At 49.5% G+C, this 20,159-nt stretch overlaps 1 protein-coding gene across 1 annotated transcript in view; it reads left to right on the forward strand.

The window, feature by feature from the left end:
- Positions 1 to 20,159, forward strand: part of EPAS1 (endothelial PAS domain protein 1) — an 83,135-nt gene that overhangs the window by 48,312 nt on the left and 14,664 nt on the right. Inside the window, exons 3-6 of the mRNA XM_047743746.1 lie at positions 7,304 to 7,455; positions 7,872 to 7,956; positions 11,408 to 11,526; positions 11,628 to 11,833. Of these exons, the coding sequence (XP_047599702.1) occupies positions 7,304 to 7,455; positions 7,872 to 7,956; positions 11,408 to 11,526; positions 11,628 to 11,833 (562 nt within the window). The remainder of the gene's footprint in view (positions 1 to 7,303; positions 7,456 to 7,871; positions 7,957 to 11,407; positions 11,527 to 11,627; positions 11,834 to 20,159) is intronic.

Consider the following 20,159-nt stretch of genomic DNA (forward strand, 5'->3'; position numbering starts at 1 on the left):
GGGAGCCCGAGGGAGGCAGGCAGGCAGGCAAGGGAAGATTCTTTTGTGGTTGGTTTTGCTTTTCCTGAGTGAGCCTGGTGCCTTGGAGCTGGTTGGCTCTGCCATCCTGTTATGAAGTGGCTATTCTGGGAAAGAAACCCAGAGCAGAGGGAATCCAGCGTGAGGTGGGGAGGCCGGACCAGCGTGTGCTATTCTGGGCCCTGGAGCACAGGAAGGATATGGGGAAAGAAAGACCCACTGAGCTCCAAGTGTCGGAGGGCTAACTCTGTACTGCCCATGTAAAGAGTCTCAGAACAGAGCAGACCTGAGGGGGAGAACCAAGGGCAAAGACACACTCTATAAATACTTTCAGAGAAACAATGCCAGAGAATGGCAGGTTTGTCACAGATGTGGCTGAAGGAGGGAACAGTGGCCTGGAGGCACCATCAGAGGACACATGTGTACCTCTCTCTTTAAAGAGGCTTCTCTTTCTGGACAGGTGAGGGCAGTGTCTGATAGTGTGAGAATCATCTTTGTATAAACAAAGAGCCTGCAGTGGAGGAATTAAGGACTAGACAGAGACCCTTTCCCCACACTCAGAAACATCTCTTCAACTTCCCTGTTACGATACTTGCAATTCTCTTAGACAGGAATGCCTTTGGGTAAATCATTGCCTCCTTCCACCCAAGCGCCATATCCCCACCGACAGAGACCCCAAAAGGAGTAATTTGTGCATCCGGGGCACCTCTGTGATGGAACTTGGACTTTTAGAACATAGGAGAAAGAGGACAAGTTAGGTACAAGTAGGTGAAGGCTGCTTAAAGTCACACGCTTAGCACGCGGTGAGTCTGCACTTGGAATGCAAGTTCTTTCAAATCTGCATCTGTGGGAAAGACGGTCATGGGAGGGCGGGAGCATCCCGCAGACCTGGCCAGGCAAAGATGTTGACGAGGGCTCAGTGTGGAGGGCAGAGGAGGGTTTTTCCTTGGCAAGAGGACCAAAGTGGAGCAGAGGCATCTGGGGGCCAGCCCGAATCAGTGGGGTGCAGAGATGGTCCTCACACATAGAGTGAGCTGTCTCCATCCTTTCTCTTGGTGTGCGTCATTGATTTCCAGGCTCTCCCCCACATAATCATCTTTCTCAGTGGTTCCAAGGTTGGCTTGGAGATGGCTACAAATCAGAGGCTGGGTCCCCAGAGCATGTCTGCCTGCCTGTGTGCTGGCGTGAGCCCCCCACGTGCCAGCACGACCCCAAGAGATAGGACCACAGAGAGACAGCACACACCCCTGCTCAGGTGTTATTGTAAGTCACGGGCACCAACTGCCTGCCCTTTGGCCGGGCTTGGCCCCAAACTGACCAGAGCCTCAGCATGTCCGCCCTGGTCCTCTCTGTCCTGAGGAAGGAAATGATGGAAAAGGATAAGAAGGGTCTACAGTTGTCCCTCTGGTCCTGGTGTCCTTGAGGGAGCCGTTCTCATAAAACACACATCATCTAGGGCAGGAGGAGGACACGGATGGCTTTTCAATACCCCCTTTCTCTGCCTTCTCTTCCGGTCCTGCTGCACATTCTTTAGACCAAGTGTGGAGATCATTTTCAAGAATTGTATGTGAGCTCGGATCTTTATTTATTTATTTTTCTTAAATCACATTTTGCTTTTTCAAAATAAGCAATCCAGTGGAAAGGAGTACTACAGATAGACCCACCCTGGGGACTCAGTCGCATGGCCTTCTTTACAAGCTTGTGAGAATCTCTTCACTACCTCCCAGCTTTCCTTTCTCATCCGCACAAGAGTGATACCAGTCCTTCCCCTGGAGTGCTATTTGAGGATGGAGAGAAGTGGCGAGAAAAGTCCCTTGTCCTCTTGCCTGCCACATCTGAGGCTCTCTGTAAGTGACAGCTTAGAAATAAAGGTTATGATGAATAAGCAAATTGATTTATACTAAGTATAGGCTTCTGGAGAAATGATGTCAGCGGGAACCCAGTGGAAACCCACACTCGCACTGTCCTCTTACCGGTCAGCCGGGCCTATCGAAATGCAGAGTAGCCAAGTTTTTCCCAAGTCAAAACAAACCACAGATTCCTCACGGAAGCATTTCTAACAAAGGTGAGCACCAGGGTTGGCTCACTGTAAAATAGGAAATAGTTGGTTGCATACCTCAGAGTTCAAAAGGCTAAAAAAGACCAGGTTTTGCTTTAGAAAAGTTTCTTCTTTACTTAGTAACACGCTTCCCTTTGATTTTCACAGTAGGCTGTTCTGTGTGGGAATGTGGGAGAGGAAATCTCAGCGCTGAGAAATCCAAGCTGGGAGTCGGGGCGGCCGACTGAGATTCGTATCACAGGAAGCAAACTGAAACAATGGCTTTATGATATTAGCTTCCACGCTGGGCCAAGAACAGAACACACTCTGACGGGAACACATTGGTGGAAATACCGCTTGATTGTCTTAAATCCTCTTTCAAGATGAGCCCCACAAGCCACGACCAGATGAGGATCACTTCTGCATTCAGAGGGCCTGAGACAGCAGGAAATACACAAAATGCGTTTTTCACGATAAAATTGATTTTTTGGCTTCCCCACACTCAGATATGGGGAAATCAAATGATTTTACATGATTGCCAGAGGTCCTCATGTAGCAAGTTTGCAAAAGAAAAATGTCAGCTTTATTATTGATGCATTGGCATGAATGAATCAATCCATTCATGCTTTGCCCCACTCACCTTCCAAATCATGGCCTTTTTCGGTGCTGTTTGGAGAGGAGCTGAGAGGCAGTCATGCCATGATGTTAACGGCTGAAAGCAGCTAATGACCATCTCTTCCAGAGATACTGACCCTGTTCAGATCACTCCCTTAATTTAAACCAAAAACGTCTGGTCAGTCAGCAGGTGTCTGCTGACCCCAGCCCTATGCTACATCTTATAAAGGAAGGGTACACAGAGAGGTTAAAATAGGATAATAAGTTACATAAAGAACAAAGGAATGAATCTCTAATGGTGGGATTTTCCAGGCCCTTGGGGAGGCCAGCAAGAGCAGGTAGAACACAGTGCCTTCTGCCAAAGATGGGAGGGTCGCCCCAGCCTACTACTGGGTAATGGTAGTGGGGGGTCTGCAGGGAAAGCTGGAGTAAGGAGTCGGTTTCAAAAAGAAAGCCTCTGTGATGATAACTAAGTGGCGACTGAACCAGGAGGATCACATCAACACGGTTTTAAGAATCAGAGAACTTGTTAGGGGGGAGACAAAGAGGGAGGAAGGCCAGTCTGCTGGAATAAAGACCAATCCGGACCAGCAGGGCCTTTGCACAGTCTGGTCTCCGAGACCTGGTCCGGAGCGTCTCCCCTGCCACCCCGCTGCCCTGCCCGCTCACCCCAGACGCCTGGCTCCTGCTGCCCGTGGGGTCCCGCCCCGCATGGGTGGTACCGCCTGAAGGAAATGAGCACTGCTCCGGAAAAAGTGCTCCAAAACCCCAGCCCGCGCATATCCTGGCTGTGGGGAGTCGTCATCAAAGCCTGTTTACTGGGGCTATTGTTAGCATTAAAGAATCTTGTTGTGCTCCCCAGGCCGAGCATGCTTGGTCTTAGCACAGTGCTTCTGATTCCGACGGCCCGCCCCTCTTCTGGGGGGCTGGACCCTAACGGGTCCTGGGAAGCAAGTAACTGAGACCTAGAGCCCATAGCGATTTGGAGACCCCGCTGGAGGCTTCCGAGCATCTACTGTGGGCTCCTCTTTATTTAGCACCACAGGTTTCTTCTGGATTGTTGTGTAAGCTTATGGTGGTCTAGCCTTGTCTTCCGCACTGGTCTGTAGATTCCTTGAGCGAAAAGATGGCTCTTATACCCTTCCGTATCCCTGATTCTCCCTAGGATGGGGCTGAGCACATAGGGACACTTGTTGACAGATGGCCCAACTGATGTCCTGCTTTGTGCCCGGCGCAGGGCAGACACGTAGTTGGGGTATGGTAACGGCGAAGTGAATAGGTGAGCTTTCTAGGTGCCTGACACTGAGCTGGAGACTAATGATGCCATAGGGAAGAACTAATGCTCCCCAGAAAGAGCAGGAGAGGAGCAGAGGGGGATAGGCACGCACCCCCGGCTGCTAGGGTGAGGATCTGCCTCCAGCCCTCCCGTTTTCACCCTCAGCTCCAAGCTGACTGCGAGCTGGCCAGGAACTTTCAGTGTCCCCCAGGACGAAAAGCAGGTGCTGCGGGAGCAAATAGTTCCATAGAGGAAAGAGGCCAGGTTGTCCCAGGGGTCCCTCGGGCCCGGCCCGCTGGCTTACTGGTCCTCTAGCCATTGTGACTTCAGTTCCAAGATGTTCTGTTTCCATTCGTGGTCCCTGAGCACCCCTCCCCCTTCCTCCCAGAGGCCAGCTGGCCAGCTGCTCTTGCCAATTCGCCACCTCTGGAAACAAGTGTACTGGGCACGGATGGAAACCAGTTTGGCTGGGTTGGAACAGTTAAAAACAGGAAATTTTAAGCAGAACTATTTTCTCTGGGCCTAGTTAACCCAAATAGGGTTGTCTTGGGATTATACCAAATTTTGAGGTCAGTGTTGCCATTGACATCAAAGAAATTGAAGAGAAAAAAAAATCTTCTCAATAGGGCAGAACTCTCGGGGCTGGCCCTTGCTGTCTAGAGAAGGTGGTCACCTATCTGGTGTGATTTGATGGTGCTGGAAACCTCTCCTCACCCATCCCCAAAGTAGGTCACCATCTACCAAAACAGTTGGATTTTCTCAGCATTAAGGGTCACTTGTAGGACCTTGAGTTATGGCAGTGATTCTCAATCTGTGGCCCTAGGAGCATCCTCATCACCTGAAAACTTGTTAGAAAAGCAGATTCTCAGCCCGCATCTGAGACCTACTGAATCAGAGACTCTGGGGAAGGGCTCATCCCAAGCCAGCTTCTTGAGTGTGTGACCTGTGCAGTCCCACAGGGCTCCACACTCAGAAGAGCCCTGGACATGGTTAAATTTTTCAACAAGAGGCCCCACATTTCCCCGCTGGGCCCATGAGTTATGCAGTAGCCCCAGACCCCAAAATCCTTGCTTTAGCGAGCCCTGCAGGGGATGCTGGTACACGCTCAACCGTGAAAGCACTGAGTTACATCACCTACATCCTAAAGCCCCTATTTAAATATGGCCGTTAGCTGAAGCAACAACATTGGCAGCGGCCACACTGCCACCTAGAACTTGGGCTCGTCATCAGTTCAGCTGACTAGTTAGTTGGCAGAAACCCTGAGCAGGGATCAAGTGTGGGGATGTGTGTGGCATAAGGCCATCCCCAGATGGTCTCCCTTCCCAGAAGCTAGTTAGGGTGTGAAGAGGAAAGAATTTCCCTCCTTTGTTCCACCACTTTAGCAAAACGGAAAGGAAGTCACCAGGATACTACTCTCTGTAGCCCAACTCTTGGCTCTAAAGGCAAGCCCATCCCTGGATGGGCCCGCTCTGTTCCTCTGTGACCCTGGCACATTTGCTGATCCCATGTCCTGAAGGTGGCTGGTCCCCAGTGGTGCCACTGAAGGCCTTTGGTAGAGACCTCTCCTAATTTGGATTTGTTCTTCTTGAGGAATAACAGCATATAGCCCAGAAGCTTAAATCTAGGGGCTCAAGGGAAAAGAGAACCAAATAAACCCGGTGGCCTCGCAGGGAGACCCTTGGACCTCATTTCACCGTATCCATGCATTTTTTTTTTTTCCAAGTGGCCCAGAAATCTAATTGTATTTTACATTCCATAGAACAGTCTCAGATTGGGAGATGCCTTTTAGTTAAGTAAATATTAACTTTTATAACAGACAAATTACTCTCTGTTTCCCTTGTTCTATGAGTTAAATGAGGTCTACTTGGCATGATGTTTGTATTGGAGGAATGCAAATTTTTTAAGTAAAGGTATGTTTGGAGTTAAATAATATGGTGGTGACAACAGCCAAGGGCCTGGGGCCTGAGCACTTTGTTTGGGACAAGATCTGAGTCTACATTTGATCTGCTCTGGGGCAGCTGGCAGAAGTGTACTTGAGAGACTAGGGCTACTCACAGTGGCCGGTTGGGGGGTGGGTGCTTCCCCAGGTGGCCCTCAGCAAATACTTCTCTAGCCTGCCATGAGCGCGGTGGCCCCCTCATGTGGTTCTTGCCCCTCTGGTCTTCACTGTCTCTCTGCAAACCATCCGCATGCCTTTGCCAGGCGATTCTCCGGAAAGCAGTGCTCTGAGATGCCGCTGCTCCGGAACGCCATACCCACCTCAGAAGCCCGGTTACCGAGTCTGGGGAATGGAGCTCCCCTTTGGCCAGATGGGGGACTCCTGAGTCCCTGGGGAGGGATTTTGCTCCAGGCTCTAGCACCTCCATGTCTGCCCAGCCCAGCCTGGCCCAGAAAGTTCTTTGGCTTTGCAGAGTGAGTGCCTGTGATTTATGAGCCTCTTCAAATGCCCTTTTGTGGAACAGGTGTCTCTGGCCACATCAAAGGGACCCCCTCTTCCTCTGAGCCCGTGAGCACTTACTGTCTCCCCTCCTCTTCGGTCACCAGCAGCTCTGCTCCCGAGTCTCAAACTTAGATTTGGGGCTGTGTGTGCTGCACATCCCCTGTCTAGGCTCTTAGCACCTTTAGGGCAGCAACAGTGTCCTAGAGGGAACAGAGGGGAAGAAAAACCACCATGATTGGTAGTGTTTGGGGCATTTTAAATACTTATTTAATCCTTGTAACTCAAAAAGTTGGAAATTATTATTTCCATTGGGCTGATGAGGAAACCGGTGTTCAAAGAGGTCAATGGCCAAAGGTGTAGCCAATTAAGAGGAATAGAACGTTGTCTATTTGACTCCAAAGCCCATAAATGGTTAGGAGTGTATCTGCTGGATTCAGCTGCCGGAGCCTGCGAACCAGAATCTTTACAGCCTCAGGCAAAGGACCGACTGCGTGTCTCTAAGCCTTGTCTATGAGACGAGACAAAGAATAGCACCTACCTCACAGGCACCATAGAGATCATATACTGGCTTCAGGGCGGTACCTGATGTGCAGTCGTTGCTCAGTGTGTGTGAGAGGTGAAGGCTATGGTTCCTCGTACTACTGTGACTGCCGTCACAGCCATGACCTCTAGTCCCAGCAGTATGCCGCCACGACAGCCTCACTGCCTGCAAAGCCCCTTCAGGGTGTCCTCTGTGTCATGGTGCTTATCAGGTATCACCCGCTTGGGCATGCTCCAGACACTTAGACTGCCAGTGTGCATTTCCGGAAAAGTCCACGTAATGCCTTTGACATGTCTCTGGCAGAGGGTCTTCTGCCAGTCACATCTGTCTTAGTCCCACATTCCTGTAAGCCATCCGACCCCCCTCTCTTTCCAGTTTGTTCTGAAAGTGAGTCTGAGCCTGAAGCTAACCAACAGATGGACAATTTGTACCTGAAAGCCCTGGAGGGTTTCATTGCCGTCGTGACCCAAGATGGCGACATGATCTTTCTGTCGGAAAACATCAGCAAGTTCATGGGACTCACACAGGTGACATCCTCCTCTGGCTCTTTCAGAAAGGGAAAATGTTTCCATTTGGGAGTAAACATGAGTGGAGGGTTTTGGTCACATTCCTCCTGACCTCTCCCTGCCTGGGCTCACCCTGTTTCTCTCTGACCTCAGGCTACAAGCCTCAGGAATGCAGTCCCAGCCTCTGGTGTTAGGGCAGGCCTTGCTGGTGGACAGCTCTGCCTGCTAGATTAACAAAGCAGCCCTTGGGAATCAAGCCTCTGTCAGCAGCAGTGGTCCTTTGTTCGGTCCGCATGTCTATGGACAGCTCTGGTTTGGGATGCAAAAGACCTACTTCAGTCTGCTCCCCATCTCCCAGCCTGGAAGGTGGCTCAGCTGCCTCCTGGAGATTTCTGCAGCAGCGGGAATAATGAAGCCCAACCTTGTTTTTGGAACAGGTGGAGCTCACAGGACACAGTATCTTTGACTTCACTCATCCCTGTGACCATGAGGAGATTCGTGAGAACCTGAGTCTCAAAAGTGGTAAAGTATTCTTGCTGTGTGTTTCCTTCCCTCTTACACCACTTGGGAAGGGGCTCTGCATTCCCTTTGTCTATAAACATAGGGTTGATGATCAGAGTCCTCATGATCAAGAAAATAATTGGTGTCCATAAAAGATCCAGCAGAACTTGTGGCATGAGATGGAAGGCCCTGGAAGGACTTGTACTCAGAACTGTCTCCAGCTGGCCCTTCATGGTGCTGGATGCCATGCTAGGAAGGCAGTCCTCTGGGTTAGGTCTCAACACCTGAGAGGCCAGCATCTCTGCCAAATGGCATCACCCAAACCAGTACACTCATCTGTGCCCAAATGTTCACGAAACTGATCGCTCTTGTCTATCATTGTGTAAAAAACCACCCAAAACATGGTGGCCTAAACGATCATTTTATTACCCATCATGATTCTATGGGTTCTGTGGGCAGTTCTTTTGTTCCAAGTGATATCAGCAAGGCTGCCATTGTCTGGGGACCATATGCAGTGGAATGACCACGATGGCTCCCCAGCACCTCTGGGACCTTACGGCCCATAGTTGGAGGCTGGGACTCTGCTGCTGGTGGGGCTGGATCTCCCTCTCACTCCATGGAGTCCCAGAGCCCCTCCCTCTCTAGACCTCTGACATGTCCACTCAGGGCTCCCAAAGTGCAAAAGTAGAGGCTGCTAGACTCCCCGAAGGCTGAGTCCTGAGACTGGCCCGGCATCCATTTGCCTCTTTCTATTGTTAAGAGGGAGTTATAAGCCAACGCCTGCTCAGAGTAGGAGGGAAGTACCCAAGGTGATGATTACCAGGAGGCACATGTGACTCACTGGGGACACCTTTGGAACCTAGATACCCTGGGAGCCAAGGAATGAATCTGGTTCCCTGGTGATAACACCCACAGCAGATTAAGACCCACAACTGGTGATAAGACCCACAACAGTTTTTGATGGAGAAGAGATTGACGAGATCTCATACACTATACCCTACCTGTTGCGGGGGGCCGGGGGTTGGTGGGGGGTATCCAGCAGATGATCGTGGATGGGAGGGCCACATAAACAGAAAGCACTTTGCAATGACTGTTGGAGCTGTTACAGCCATCTCTTGTCTCTGGGGACCTTCAGGCAAGTGCACGGATGAGGATATTGTCAAGTGGACTGAGGCTTTGAGAAGAAGGGGGACTTGGTGACCTTCATGGTCCCTTCTGAACCAGAGAGTCTAGCATGGTCCTGAGCACATCATGCCCACGTCTGTCCATCTCCTTTACCATCTCTTACCTGTCGCTGCTGGGGGGCGTGTGCTTGTCTGGCCTGAATGGCAGAGGCCACGGCACCAAGCCTGCAAGGCCCAGCTTTTGTTCACACATGCGCTGCCGAACACAGGTGCTTCCAGCCTTGGGACAGACTGAACTCACAAAGAGCAGTATGACAGCCCCCGCCCCACCTGGAGCTCTTACACAGCCCCTCTGCTCTCCTGCCTTGAGGCCTCAGGCCACCTGGCTCCTAGAGTACAGTCCACAGGGCTGTTCATGGCTTCTCTGTGCTTCCAAGAAATCTCATCTCTTATGTGAGGCAGGGGTCATCAGGCTTTCTGCATCTCTTCCTAAAGCATGTGCTGGAAACCTACAAAAATCAGGAAGTCTCCTCTTCTGTACTCCAGAAATTCTTCAGCCCTTTGGTTCTCAGTCTGAGTTCAGCCACTGTCCCAATCTCAGCCTGAACATGAGACCTGAACCAGGTCACTGCGTTGCCCTGTTCCTCAGAACCTCTCCTTTTAGATGAATGGTATTGGACCAGGCAAAGTCTAGGACCTTCCAGCTCTCAAGTTCTATGATTCATAGCCAATTCTACTATATTTGTCTGAGTAGAATGTTAGGTCTCTTGGTCTGTGTGTCAAGGACTCGGGATCAAACTCCATGAATCAGCCAATCCTCATTGAAGGCACCGGCCTGAGTGGACTCATGATCTGGAAGCAAAGGGTTAGTGTGAACACCGAGAGGAAGATAAGACCGTGAGCCAGATTGTAGAAGGCTTTGAAGGCTGGATGGACGGCCTCGAACTTTATCCTGTAGACAGACGGGAGCTTTTGAAAAGTTTTTGAGCAGGGTTGGGGTAATCCGACTGAAGTGATGTTTAGAAAGATTCATCAACTGGCAGAATGGGGAGAATCCAGAGGTTAGCAAGTTAGGCCACAATAGTAACCCATGCCATAGCCACAAATGAGTATCGCTAGCCCAGTTACTCCCAGCACCTAAACTGGTCATCAGGGTAGGTCCAGACCCTAGGATACAAGGATATCTCATGATAGGTAGACCCCACCTGTGAATTAAAACTGGAAGGAACATTGTTAAGTTTTGGAGAGACGGTTTTATAGTCCTGATGGTAGAATGTTCTTTCTTTAGAAAAAAAAAAAAAGATTCATTTTCTCGCTTTCATTGTCTTATTTGGTAGGCTCTCCTCTAGAGATGTTTGGGACAGATTCAGAGATGCCAAAGTTCATTTGACACAGCTTTTTGGGGATACATCTGTCAATAAATCATGGCCCTCTAGAGGTTTATGGAGGGGTGTGACTATTTGGGGGTGGAGAAAAGGCTCTGGCTTGTTCTGTGATGCCGGGGGGCAGGAGTATACCTGGGTAGGTCCAGGCTAGAGATGGTAGTGGTGGAGGCAGAGTCTAGGCGTGGACAATGGTGACTCTACTGCATTGGTCACTGTTTTATGGAAAGTGGGAAAAGCTCTGAGTGAGCAGGCATTGGGAGACCCATCAGGAAAGAGGCTGTGTCATTTGTCTCAGTGATTTATTTAATTCTGGCCGAGAAAGGCTCTGATCCATGTTGAGTTCATCCTCAGAGTGAACTTGCTCACCAGACCCAGGAGGCTTGGACCAGTGATCTCTCTTGAGCCTTGACACGTATCACTTTAGGGAAAAGCTGACATGCAGTGTCCCCAGTGCAGCTGTGGTGGGTCGAAGACTGGGTACTGAAGGATTATGTTCATGACGGACAGGCCTGAAGATGAAACAGGGGTGTTGAGAGACCTTTCTAATCTGAGAGGGTCATCCCCATGAGGGGACGGTGGTCTCACCCAGACTGTCCCTTGGACTTCCTGTGAAGGAACATGGGCCTGCCACATGAGCGCTGTGCCCAGATTATGGCCTTTAGGCCCTCATTGCCTTGCCGCTGTCAAGTGAGCAATGGCGATGTACTAGATGCAGGAGGAAACAAAACACTGAAACAGCCCTCAGGAGTTTAGACTCCAGTTGGGGGAACAAGCCGGAGATGAGAAAACATTAGCCCCTAGGCCAAGTTCATGGTCAGAATTCATGGCAGGCCACGGGTGCTAAGGGAGCAGATCCATGGGAAATAACCATGCAATTCCCCGCAAAGTTGGCCCCAGGGCACCTCTGCCGAATGCAAACCTAAAACCACGGTCACCTGGCACCCTCCACCCTTCCCCATGCAGGCTCTGGTTTCGGGAAGAAGAGCAAAGACACATCCACAGAGCGGGACTTCTTCATGAGGATGAAGTGTACCGTCACCAGCAGAGGCCGGACCGTCAACCTCAAGTCAGCCACCTGGAAGGTAGGATGACATCAGGCCCGGGTTGGAGTCCCCTCCCCCCGCCCCCGCCCCGAGACCACTCTCTTTGGCCCCGTGTCTGACCCTCCGTGGCTGGTCTCCAGGTCTTGCACTGCACTGGCCAGGTGAAGGTATACAGCAGCTGCCCCCCTCACGGCGGTCTCTGCAGCTACAAGGAGCCCCTCCTATCCTGCCTCATCCTCATGTGCGAGCCCATCCAGCACCCGTCACACATGGACATCCCCTTGGACAGCAAGACCTTCCTCAGCCGCCACAGCATGGACATGAAGTTCACCTACTGTGACGACAGGTGGGGGCCCGGGAGTGTGTGTGCCGTGGCCGGGCTGTCTTTCCTACCTGTGTGTGTGTGTGTGCGTGTGTGTGTGTATGTGTGTGTGGTTGTGCCTGGGGGGGACGGTATGGGTCTGGGGCACGGATATTGCATCGCTGGGTACAAGTCTCTGGATGTGTGTCACTGTGTCATCCCATTGGTGCAGCTGTGGGGCTCCTGGTACCATATTTGGTGGCTCCCCATGGAGGCAACATCAGGGGCGGACGCCAGAGCAGTTCTGCTGTGTGGCTCATTGCTCATTGTTGTGGTGTGTGCACAGTCTCTCACATACGTGTCAGGCTCCTGAGGAAATTTACAGGAATGCTCCTGGGAATGAGACCGGCGTCTAGCAATGTCCCTCAGCACTGGCAACTCAGAGGCCAACTGGGAGCTTCGGGATCTGGCCTGGAAACTGGCCCACGGTGGCGTGGCTTCTACTGCTGTCTTTTGTTGTCCCTCAGCCTTTGCTCCTTCTGTGTCTTCTCCATCCCATCTGCTGCTTAGCCTAATTTTGAAGGCTTTTTGATGAAGGAAGCCAAGCTAGACTCTAAGCCCCCATACCAGGCCCCACTGGAAATTCTCCCACGGGAGAGTGACATGCTTCGGAGTATCAGCTCTGGCGAGATGACCTAGACTCAGGCTCAACAGGAAGTGTTTGGTTTGAGTGGTTATTCTCACTACAAGTTGTTCTCTATTATAAAGCTGTAGAAAAAGCAGCTAAGATTGCATATGCCCCTTCTCAGAACTGGCCTCCCCTCAAGGCAAAGTCAGAGGACTTTGTGAAAGGATCCTTGAGTCATTCCTGTCCCCCTATTTTGGCCACCGTGGTGCTGGGCCCCAGGCTCTTGGAGGCAGCAGGTCATTCTCTAAGTAGAAGGAGGTGCTGTAACCTCAGAGGGAGACAATGTCACATATGAAGACTTTTGTCCTAGAACTCTGACCCAGTCAGCATTGATTACAGTGCTTAATAGAGTTGTTATTGGGATCAGAATGCAGACTGGAGATAAAGATTGTCCCAAAGGTAGGCTCTAGAGAAATCCATCCTGTGTGTAAGGTCGTTTCTCAGATGGAGGCTCTGTGTTCAAATGAACCCTGTGGGCAGAAGACACACTTCTGTAATGTGCACCCCTCTCTAGGCTGTCGAAATGGCACGGGAAATTCCAGCACGTGGCCCACAGGGCTGGCTCAAGGATGGGGCACTGCCGTGGATGCCTTCACCATCCAGCCCAGAGCAGTGGCTGTGGTGCTGGACCCCACTTAAGCTTCCCCCTCGTGTGACCCCACAAGCCCTGGGAAGACCCTGCAGCCTGAGAAATAATGTATCATCTCTAGTTAATAGAAGACAGGGATTTTTTTTTTTTTTTTAAGCTTAAGACTTTGATCCTTATTAAAGGGAAGAAAAAAAAATCTCTGGAAAGAGTAATACGGAGGTTGTCCTCCATTCATTACCTTGCTTTGAATGAGTTTCAGGTCATTTCCCAAAAGCAGTGCTGCTTGGGAGAGAAGAGGGGACAAAAACAGGAGGAACTGTTCCAACCGTGGGGTGAGAGGAAGCGGCCACAGAACGGGGAGACCCACGCGAGGCCTGCCTGCCTCATCTGGCTCAGGGCTTGTCAGCGGAGTCGATACTGGAGCGGAGGAACCTGTGATTTAAGGCTTTGTGACTCAGAGTGTGGAGGGCGATACTGCGTTTCAGAGCTGCTGGACACATTGCATTTTCAGCAGAATCCTGCCTTTCAAGACCTAATTACATGGCCCAGACTCGGAGTTCAGTGGTGCTAGAGGGCTGAACGCAGGGGTGCTTGCATACCCAGAGTGCTGGGCCCCACGAAAGTTGTGTTTAACCGATTAGCAGATTAGTTAACAAGGACACAGACACGGCTTAGACAGTTTATAAAGTGACTATTTTAAGTCCTTGATCCCTAAGTGCTATTTCTCTATTGCCTTGATGAAGACTGGGATCTTTCTGGTTTGGGTAGTTTGTTATGTTTTCGCTCTTTCATTAGAATGGGGCAAGATGTGCACACACAGACTGCACACATGTGCCCTCTCTCCCTCCCTCCATCCCTCCCTCTCTCTCTCTCCCTCCACCCCTCTCTTTCTGTCTCTTTAATACCCCTTCTGAGATCAGTGCCTCAAAAACCAATATTTACATATGATAGCTAACGGGGAGCCCTTTCCACTTTCCATTAAATCTAGGAATTCACTAGATTTGATGACATCTAACACACATTGCGGGGCAACGATTTTCCACAAGGGGATTACTTTCCTGTAAGGCAAATGGAAAAAATCTGATGAAAATATAAGGCAACCGGAATCCACAAAAGCACTTTTAAAGCCGGGTTAGCACTTTTTCTTCAATGTATGAAGGCCACAGACATAATAAACAAACAAATGAATGAAGGAATGAATAATGCTCATGGAGAAAAGGGAAGGGAGAATGGAGAGGGGAGGGAGAGAAAACAGAAGACAGAAAAACTGGCATCAAACTCCCAGGTTCCCAGAGTGACTAGGAGCCGAAACAAATGGTTTGGGAGAGTCTGCGGTTGAGTCAAGGCACACCGACGGCTCAGAATGCATGTGTCCCGCTCCTTTTTAATAACGGGTCAGAGGACCATATGAGGTCTCGTAATAATTGCCTGAAACAAAGGAAACATTTTAAAAAGCAAATTTCGTGACACTGCGCATCTGTCATGTGTCCATGTATGTGGTTGACTGCTCTCGACAAGGGCAGCAGTGTGGTGGCGAGCCAAAAGGAGGATGTCCCGGTTATCACTGTGACTGATGGTGAACTGTCCCATTATGACTCCCACAGAGCCGTTCATCTCCCTTTCCTAAAGTACGGAGCAACCAGTGAATAACCTGTTATTTACTGAGCACGTGCCAGGTGACTAGTTAACCCCGTGTGGGAGACTAGTCTATCCAAGTAGTAAAAGAGCTTTCTCCTGATCTCTGAGAGTTTAGATATCAAGACACCAGCTGCTTAATGAACCACAGTGGTTGGTGCAAAATAGAGCATTCCGTTCCCTGAAACGCGGGAGAGAGGTTATTCCCAAATAGTTTAACTCTAAAATGGGGGTGTTTCCTAACTTCGTGGGGAGGTGCCACCTAGTGGCGAAAGGGGGTCACTGTGAAGGGAGCCAGGCATCGAGGATGGGGCCCGCTGTGTGATCCCCATTATCCCACTGTGATTTTGTCAGTTGTAGACGCCTTCCTGTATCCGAGAAATAAATTATCCAAGCAGATTGTGTCGATAGGATCAGTATCAATAAGGAGAAAACGGTGCCACCGTTAACAGTGAAAATTTCAGGTTAACAAAGAGAGGATCATGTAATTGTTATAGTTAAAGCAGCTGAAGGCAGCCCTGTTTGACCGTTGAATCAAGGCGACATAGGGCATCCTAAAACCAGGAGTTTAATAAATCGGGTAAGTTAGGATGCCTGTGTTTCAAATTCTGTGGCTTAAATTTATGATGAATTGTTTTTATTCAGAGAAGTCGGGAAGAGTACAGATACTAGTGAGAGAAGAGCTGGGCATCACAGAGAAGGTCAGTGGAGAAAATTAGAGCCATGAGTTGTAAGATACATACACATCAAAACACCCGGAAGGCAAGAGTTTTGAAATCTGGGAAGAAGATAGGCTAACTTCAGGCAAATTAGTAGTAAACAATTATATACTTTCATTGCATAATGAGATACATTTAATAAATTTTTTTGTACTTTTTTTAGAGGATGGATGACATTTTAAAAACCAGAGAGACCTTTCAGATTAATACATTACAGGTACTTTTCTAGTGTCCTATATAGTATATTCCAGATCTTCTTGCAGACCTACACATTATTAGCCTCTCCGCACACATCTTATATGAGAAGGTGTAGTGAATTTCTCTAAATCCCTGAGTCACAAGGAACTTGAAGCGCTCTCCCTGTGCATCTGTGTCTCCTCTGAATGACGGTGTTCTGAAATCAACCCACGGTTGGAGCACGTATATGAGAGTGTTTATGTATTATCCTGTCTAACCTGCTCCAAATACTCCTAGAAGTGACACCTCTACAAATTCACTTTGCAGTGTATTTCCAGGTGTGATTGGCCTCCTGACTCAAAAATGATTCCTTCTACATGATCTGCTCCTCTCTTGCTGCAATTCAAGGCAAGCTTCTTCTTCCTTGTGTGTGGGTCTTAAGGTGCTACAAGGCAGCTGTGGCATCTGGTGGCACTCACAGCAGGGGCAGTCCAGGGCTGATGAGCCAGGGTAGTCTTCCTGGGCATAGAGTACCTGTAACACACCTGTAACACATCACCCCAACAAGACGGAAATGGACTGCCCCTGAACTACAGAGATGGCTGTGTAGGCTTCCCATGCCCACATACCATGTGAGGAAAATACAGGGCTTAAGGACTGTTGTTTAAAGCAAGCAAAATCTGGGTAAAAGTGTATTAAAGCAGAAAGCACTGAAATCTGGATATGATTAAGGAGGGGCCGTGCCGAGGCTTATAAGCACCTACAGAAGCCAGAATGAGGAGATTCAGGCTGTTTGGGAGAAGCCATCGCCAGAAGGGGGGAAGGAAAGAAAGCAGACTTTCAGATAAGCATGGTTAAATAGCAAATGCATTCTCTGGAATACAAATGGATGGTTAAAAGTCCTTAAAACTTTCATCCTCTTTAAGTAATTTACAGTACTCTTCTACCCAACTTGTTTATGTGATGAATTGACTTAGCAAATCCTTTACAGGTGTAGGGAGCAGGGGTAGAAACCGCAGCCAGGTCCCGCATGCACCGTGCTTGGGTGGTCTCCCGGGAACGGGGGCTAGCCGTCATAGCTAGGCCTTCGCTGGACTCCCTGTGCCCCTTGATGCAAGGGCATGGACACTATAGCTGAGGGAACTGTTTCCTTCCCGGCACTCAGGCGCAGGGAATCCATGCTGAAATGAGCCTCTGAGCACTTAAGGGTAAAAAACAGTTTCAGGACAATGAGTAACTGTCATTTTACGTTATGAAGACATCTCTGATGCTGAAGTCCGAAGCCCGGCGGTCTGACCCACATATCTACTCGGCGTAACAATTCAGAATATAATGACCTTTTTCCTCTATATTTTCTGTTCTCTTCTTCTCTCTCTGCCTCCTACGGCTACCCGTCATTGTCTACATCTCTCTCCTCACCTCATCCTTCTTCCACTCTTCTGCTGTTCTCGCTTCTGAAATCTGGTAGATGAAGCCCTTTTACATTTCCCACTTCTCAAAAACAGAACAGCCCTACTGAGTTGACTTTAACTTTATGGGTGACCCCAGGCTAATTTTTTTTTTTTTTTTTCCCCAGTGAGTCAGGGCTCTTAATTAGAAAGAAAGAAAAAAAAATAATTCCCTGCCCCTGATGGAGAGAGCAGATGAAACTGTGTTATCACAGCCCAGCTCCTCAGGGACTGGGACCCAGGGAAACGAGCAGGGAAGGCCCTTGTGTGCCAGAGGAGCTGACCCTATAAACAAGCTGGGTTCATTAGCCTCCCCACTGGCGTCTGTGCGCCTGCACAGGGAGGCCAATGACCATTAGCTTCAAGTTGGGGTTTCCTGGCTTTGTGAAGTTTGACAACTCGAACGTTCTTCAATTGTGTTTGGGGTGTGTGTATTTCCCAGTTTTTATAGTAGTCTGTTTAAAGGAACGAAGAAGGAGACATTAAATATTTATTTTAGTTGACAAGATAAATGAAGGCCACTCCTGGGAAGCGAGCTGGCGATTCTGAAATCCTGGTTTGTTTGTACACTTCCCAGACATGCCCATTGTGTGCCTTTGAATGCATGGTACAGTAATTAGATTTTTTAAATGGTTTATTATGAGGCTGGTGGCAATAAACATTTACTTTGAACATTTTAAAGATCCTAATCTTGAAAGAAAATTTCATTGCTTCAGGGAGTGGTACCATATCTTTTCCAGAGCAGCCTCACTTTGGAGGGTCTCTAGAAAATTCTAGCCCTGTCCAGGAACAGAAGCAATGCATCTGGCAAATCGGCAAGCCTGTTAATGGCCAGCTCACTGTCACCAGGGCCTGCTGGTACAATTCCTATTCCCAGGCTTAAGCTTGAAAGGACTAGACCCAACAGGAAAGCCATTCGGTTGTGGAGAAGAGAGGGCCAGCACTGTTCTACCATCTCCGTGCTCTGCCCCAGTCTCTACCTCGATAAGGGGCCATTGGGCCCCAACCCCAGGATCAGGCTACCAACGAACATGTCTGTTGCTGTAAGTTCAGAGATCTCTCTGCTCCGGGCCAAGTAAGGGGACAGATGCTCCCAGTCTGAGACCAGCAGGCGTAAGTGAACTTGCCTTTGCATGTGAACTGCTGAAATCTCACTGGAAATCTCCGCTGGGCTAAATCAGCTGAGGCCTAAGCTGCTCAGCCCCTTTGGGCTGCCCCTTGTTTGACAAAGCCTTTCAGCCCTAAGTGTCATTGAGGGAGAGAATTTTTCTCTTCTCTGACCACACCAACACCAGGCACAGCTTCCAGGATGAAGAAAGGATGGATTAAACATCGTGAGGGGTCCGGCTGAGAGCTGTGTGCGTGCGCCGCGCACACGCACTGACATGCATTGACACAGTTAATCACATTCTAGGAGAGAGAGTAAAGCTTTATTGCCTTAGTGGTGCTGGGGAAGGCAGGGCTCTGGTTGTACCTCAGGTCCTAAGAATAGAGCTGCCAGTCAGCCACTCAAGAATTTACTGAGTACCCACTGTAGGGAAGGCCAAAGAAGAAAGTGGTCCCTATGTTCAGAGATTGGCAGCCTAGGATGTGAGTAATTGTCTGTGATATGGGTTTGCCTGTTAGGACTTAGTGAGAAGGAGACGTCACTGAGGGCTGGGAGAATCAGAGAAGTCTTTGTGGAGATGACCGGGCCATCAGCTAGCCTTGTGGTCATCGGGGGCTTGGAGAAGAGGGCTGAAGAGAAGACGTCAAGGCTCTACAGCAAGAATGGGTTTGCTGGGTGTGGGGAACTCCAAGGGGAGCAGTCTGCCAGGACACAGGATGTAAGACACACACTGCTGGTTAGCCAAAATCACACTGCATGGAAGTTGGGAGACCAGATTCTGGGGGGTCCTGTAAGTTAGATGGACTGTATTTACTCTGGATCACAGTAACAATAGTGGTCAATAGCGGTTGGTAATAGGGAAGGAGCAGGAGGGAAATAGGGTTTCCATCCTATTTTAGAATGATTTATTCTGGCAGACATATGTAGAGACCCTTTGGAGTGGGGAGAGAATAAGCAAAGGAAACCAAGGAGCCCCAGCTTCTGCTGATTTTGTTTTCCCCTCTGTGTCGTTAATTTCCAGTGTGGATACATGATAGGACTCAGAAGTCATACATTCTGAAATAGAGCTCATAATCATAAGAGTACAGCATCACTTCTGACTTGTGGTGGGCCAAGTAAACAAGACAATGAGCCCATTAGAAAAACTGCAGGAGACAGCAAACCTTGCAAGAAATGATATTTAGATGTGATGTGAGAAAGTGGCTAATCTGGTGGTTCTTGGGTGGGGCATCTTTAGTTTAATAATTCTGGTATAGAGAAAAGAGTCCTCAGAGTGTTAAGTGATCCTTCATGGTTCTCTACATTTGTCTGTTTTCTGCCTGCTTCCCATGAAACCAGACATGTTACAGGATGAAGAAAGGGACACTTGGGATGGCCGAGCCCTGTCATTTCAGAGCTGCCCATCTATCAGAGTGTAATGAGGAGGCACACTTCTAATACCTTGATTTTGTATTTCTTCCTCTCAGCACTTCCTGCCCATCCCCGTTCCTTGAAATGGGGAGGGGCAGGTAAAGTTCCAAGGTAGGCAAGCCTGATGTCCGATGTCCGAGAAGTACCTGAGGTCACCAGGCAGGACCTGAGGGAGAGTACTCAGACGACTAAAGATCAGACACAGGCAGGGTTCCTCCTCCCTTGCTGCTTACCACACAGACAAAGGCCCACTCCACACTCCTCCCCCAGAGGCCGCACCATTTTCGCTTTTCGCTTACATCACCCAGTACTGGCATCAGCTTGATCTGGTAACCTGGAGCCCTGGTTTTCATTACTGTTTTGTCCCTGGACTCTCGCGTGGACATCAACTGGACTGTCTGTTCCCCCTGGATCTCCCTCTTCGGCCAAAGCTGGGGGGCGGAGGGTATGAGAGCCCCTTCCAGGACTTGCTGGGAGACTAGGCTTATGTGTATCGGCGGCGGACGTAGGGAATCCCGACTCTCCAGACACGATTTCAGAAAGTGGGGGAAGAGTGGAGGGAGGTTGGGTGGAGCCACCGCAGCAGGTTGAACACCA

The sequence above is a fragment of the Lutra lutra genome, chromosome 9 (assembly GCF_902655055.1).
Source record: "Lutra lutra chromosome 9, mLutLut1.2, whole genome shotgun sequence".
Taxonomy (NCBI): domain Eukaryota; kingdom Metazoa; phylum Chordata; class Mammalia; order Carnivora; family Mustelidae; genus Lutra; species Lutra lutra.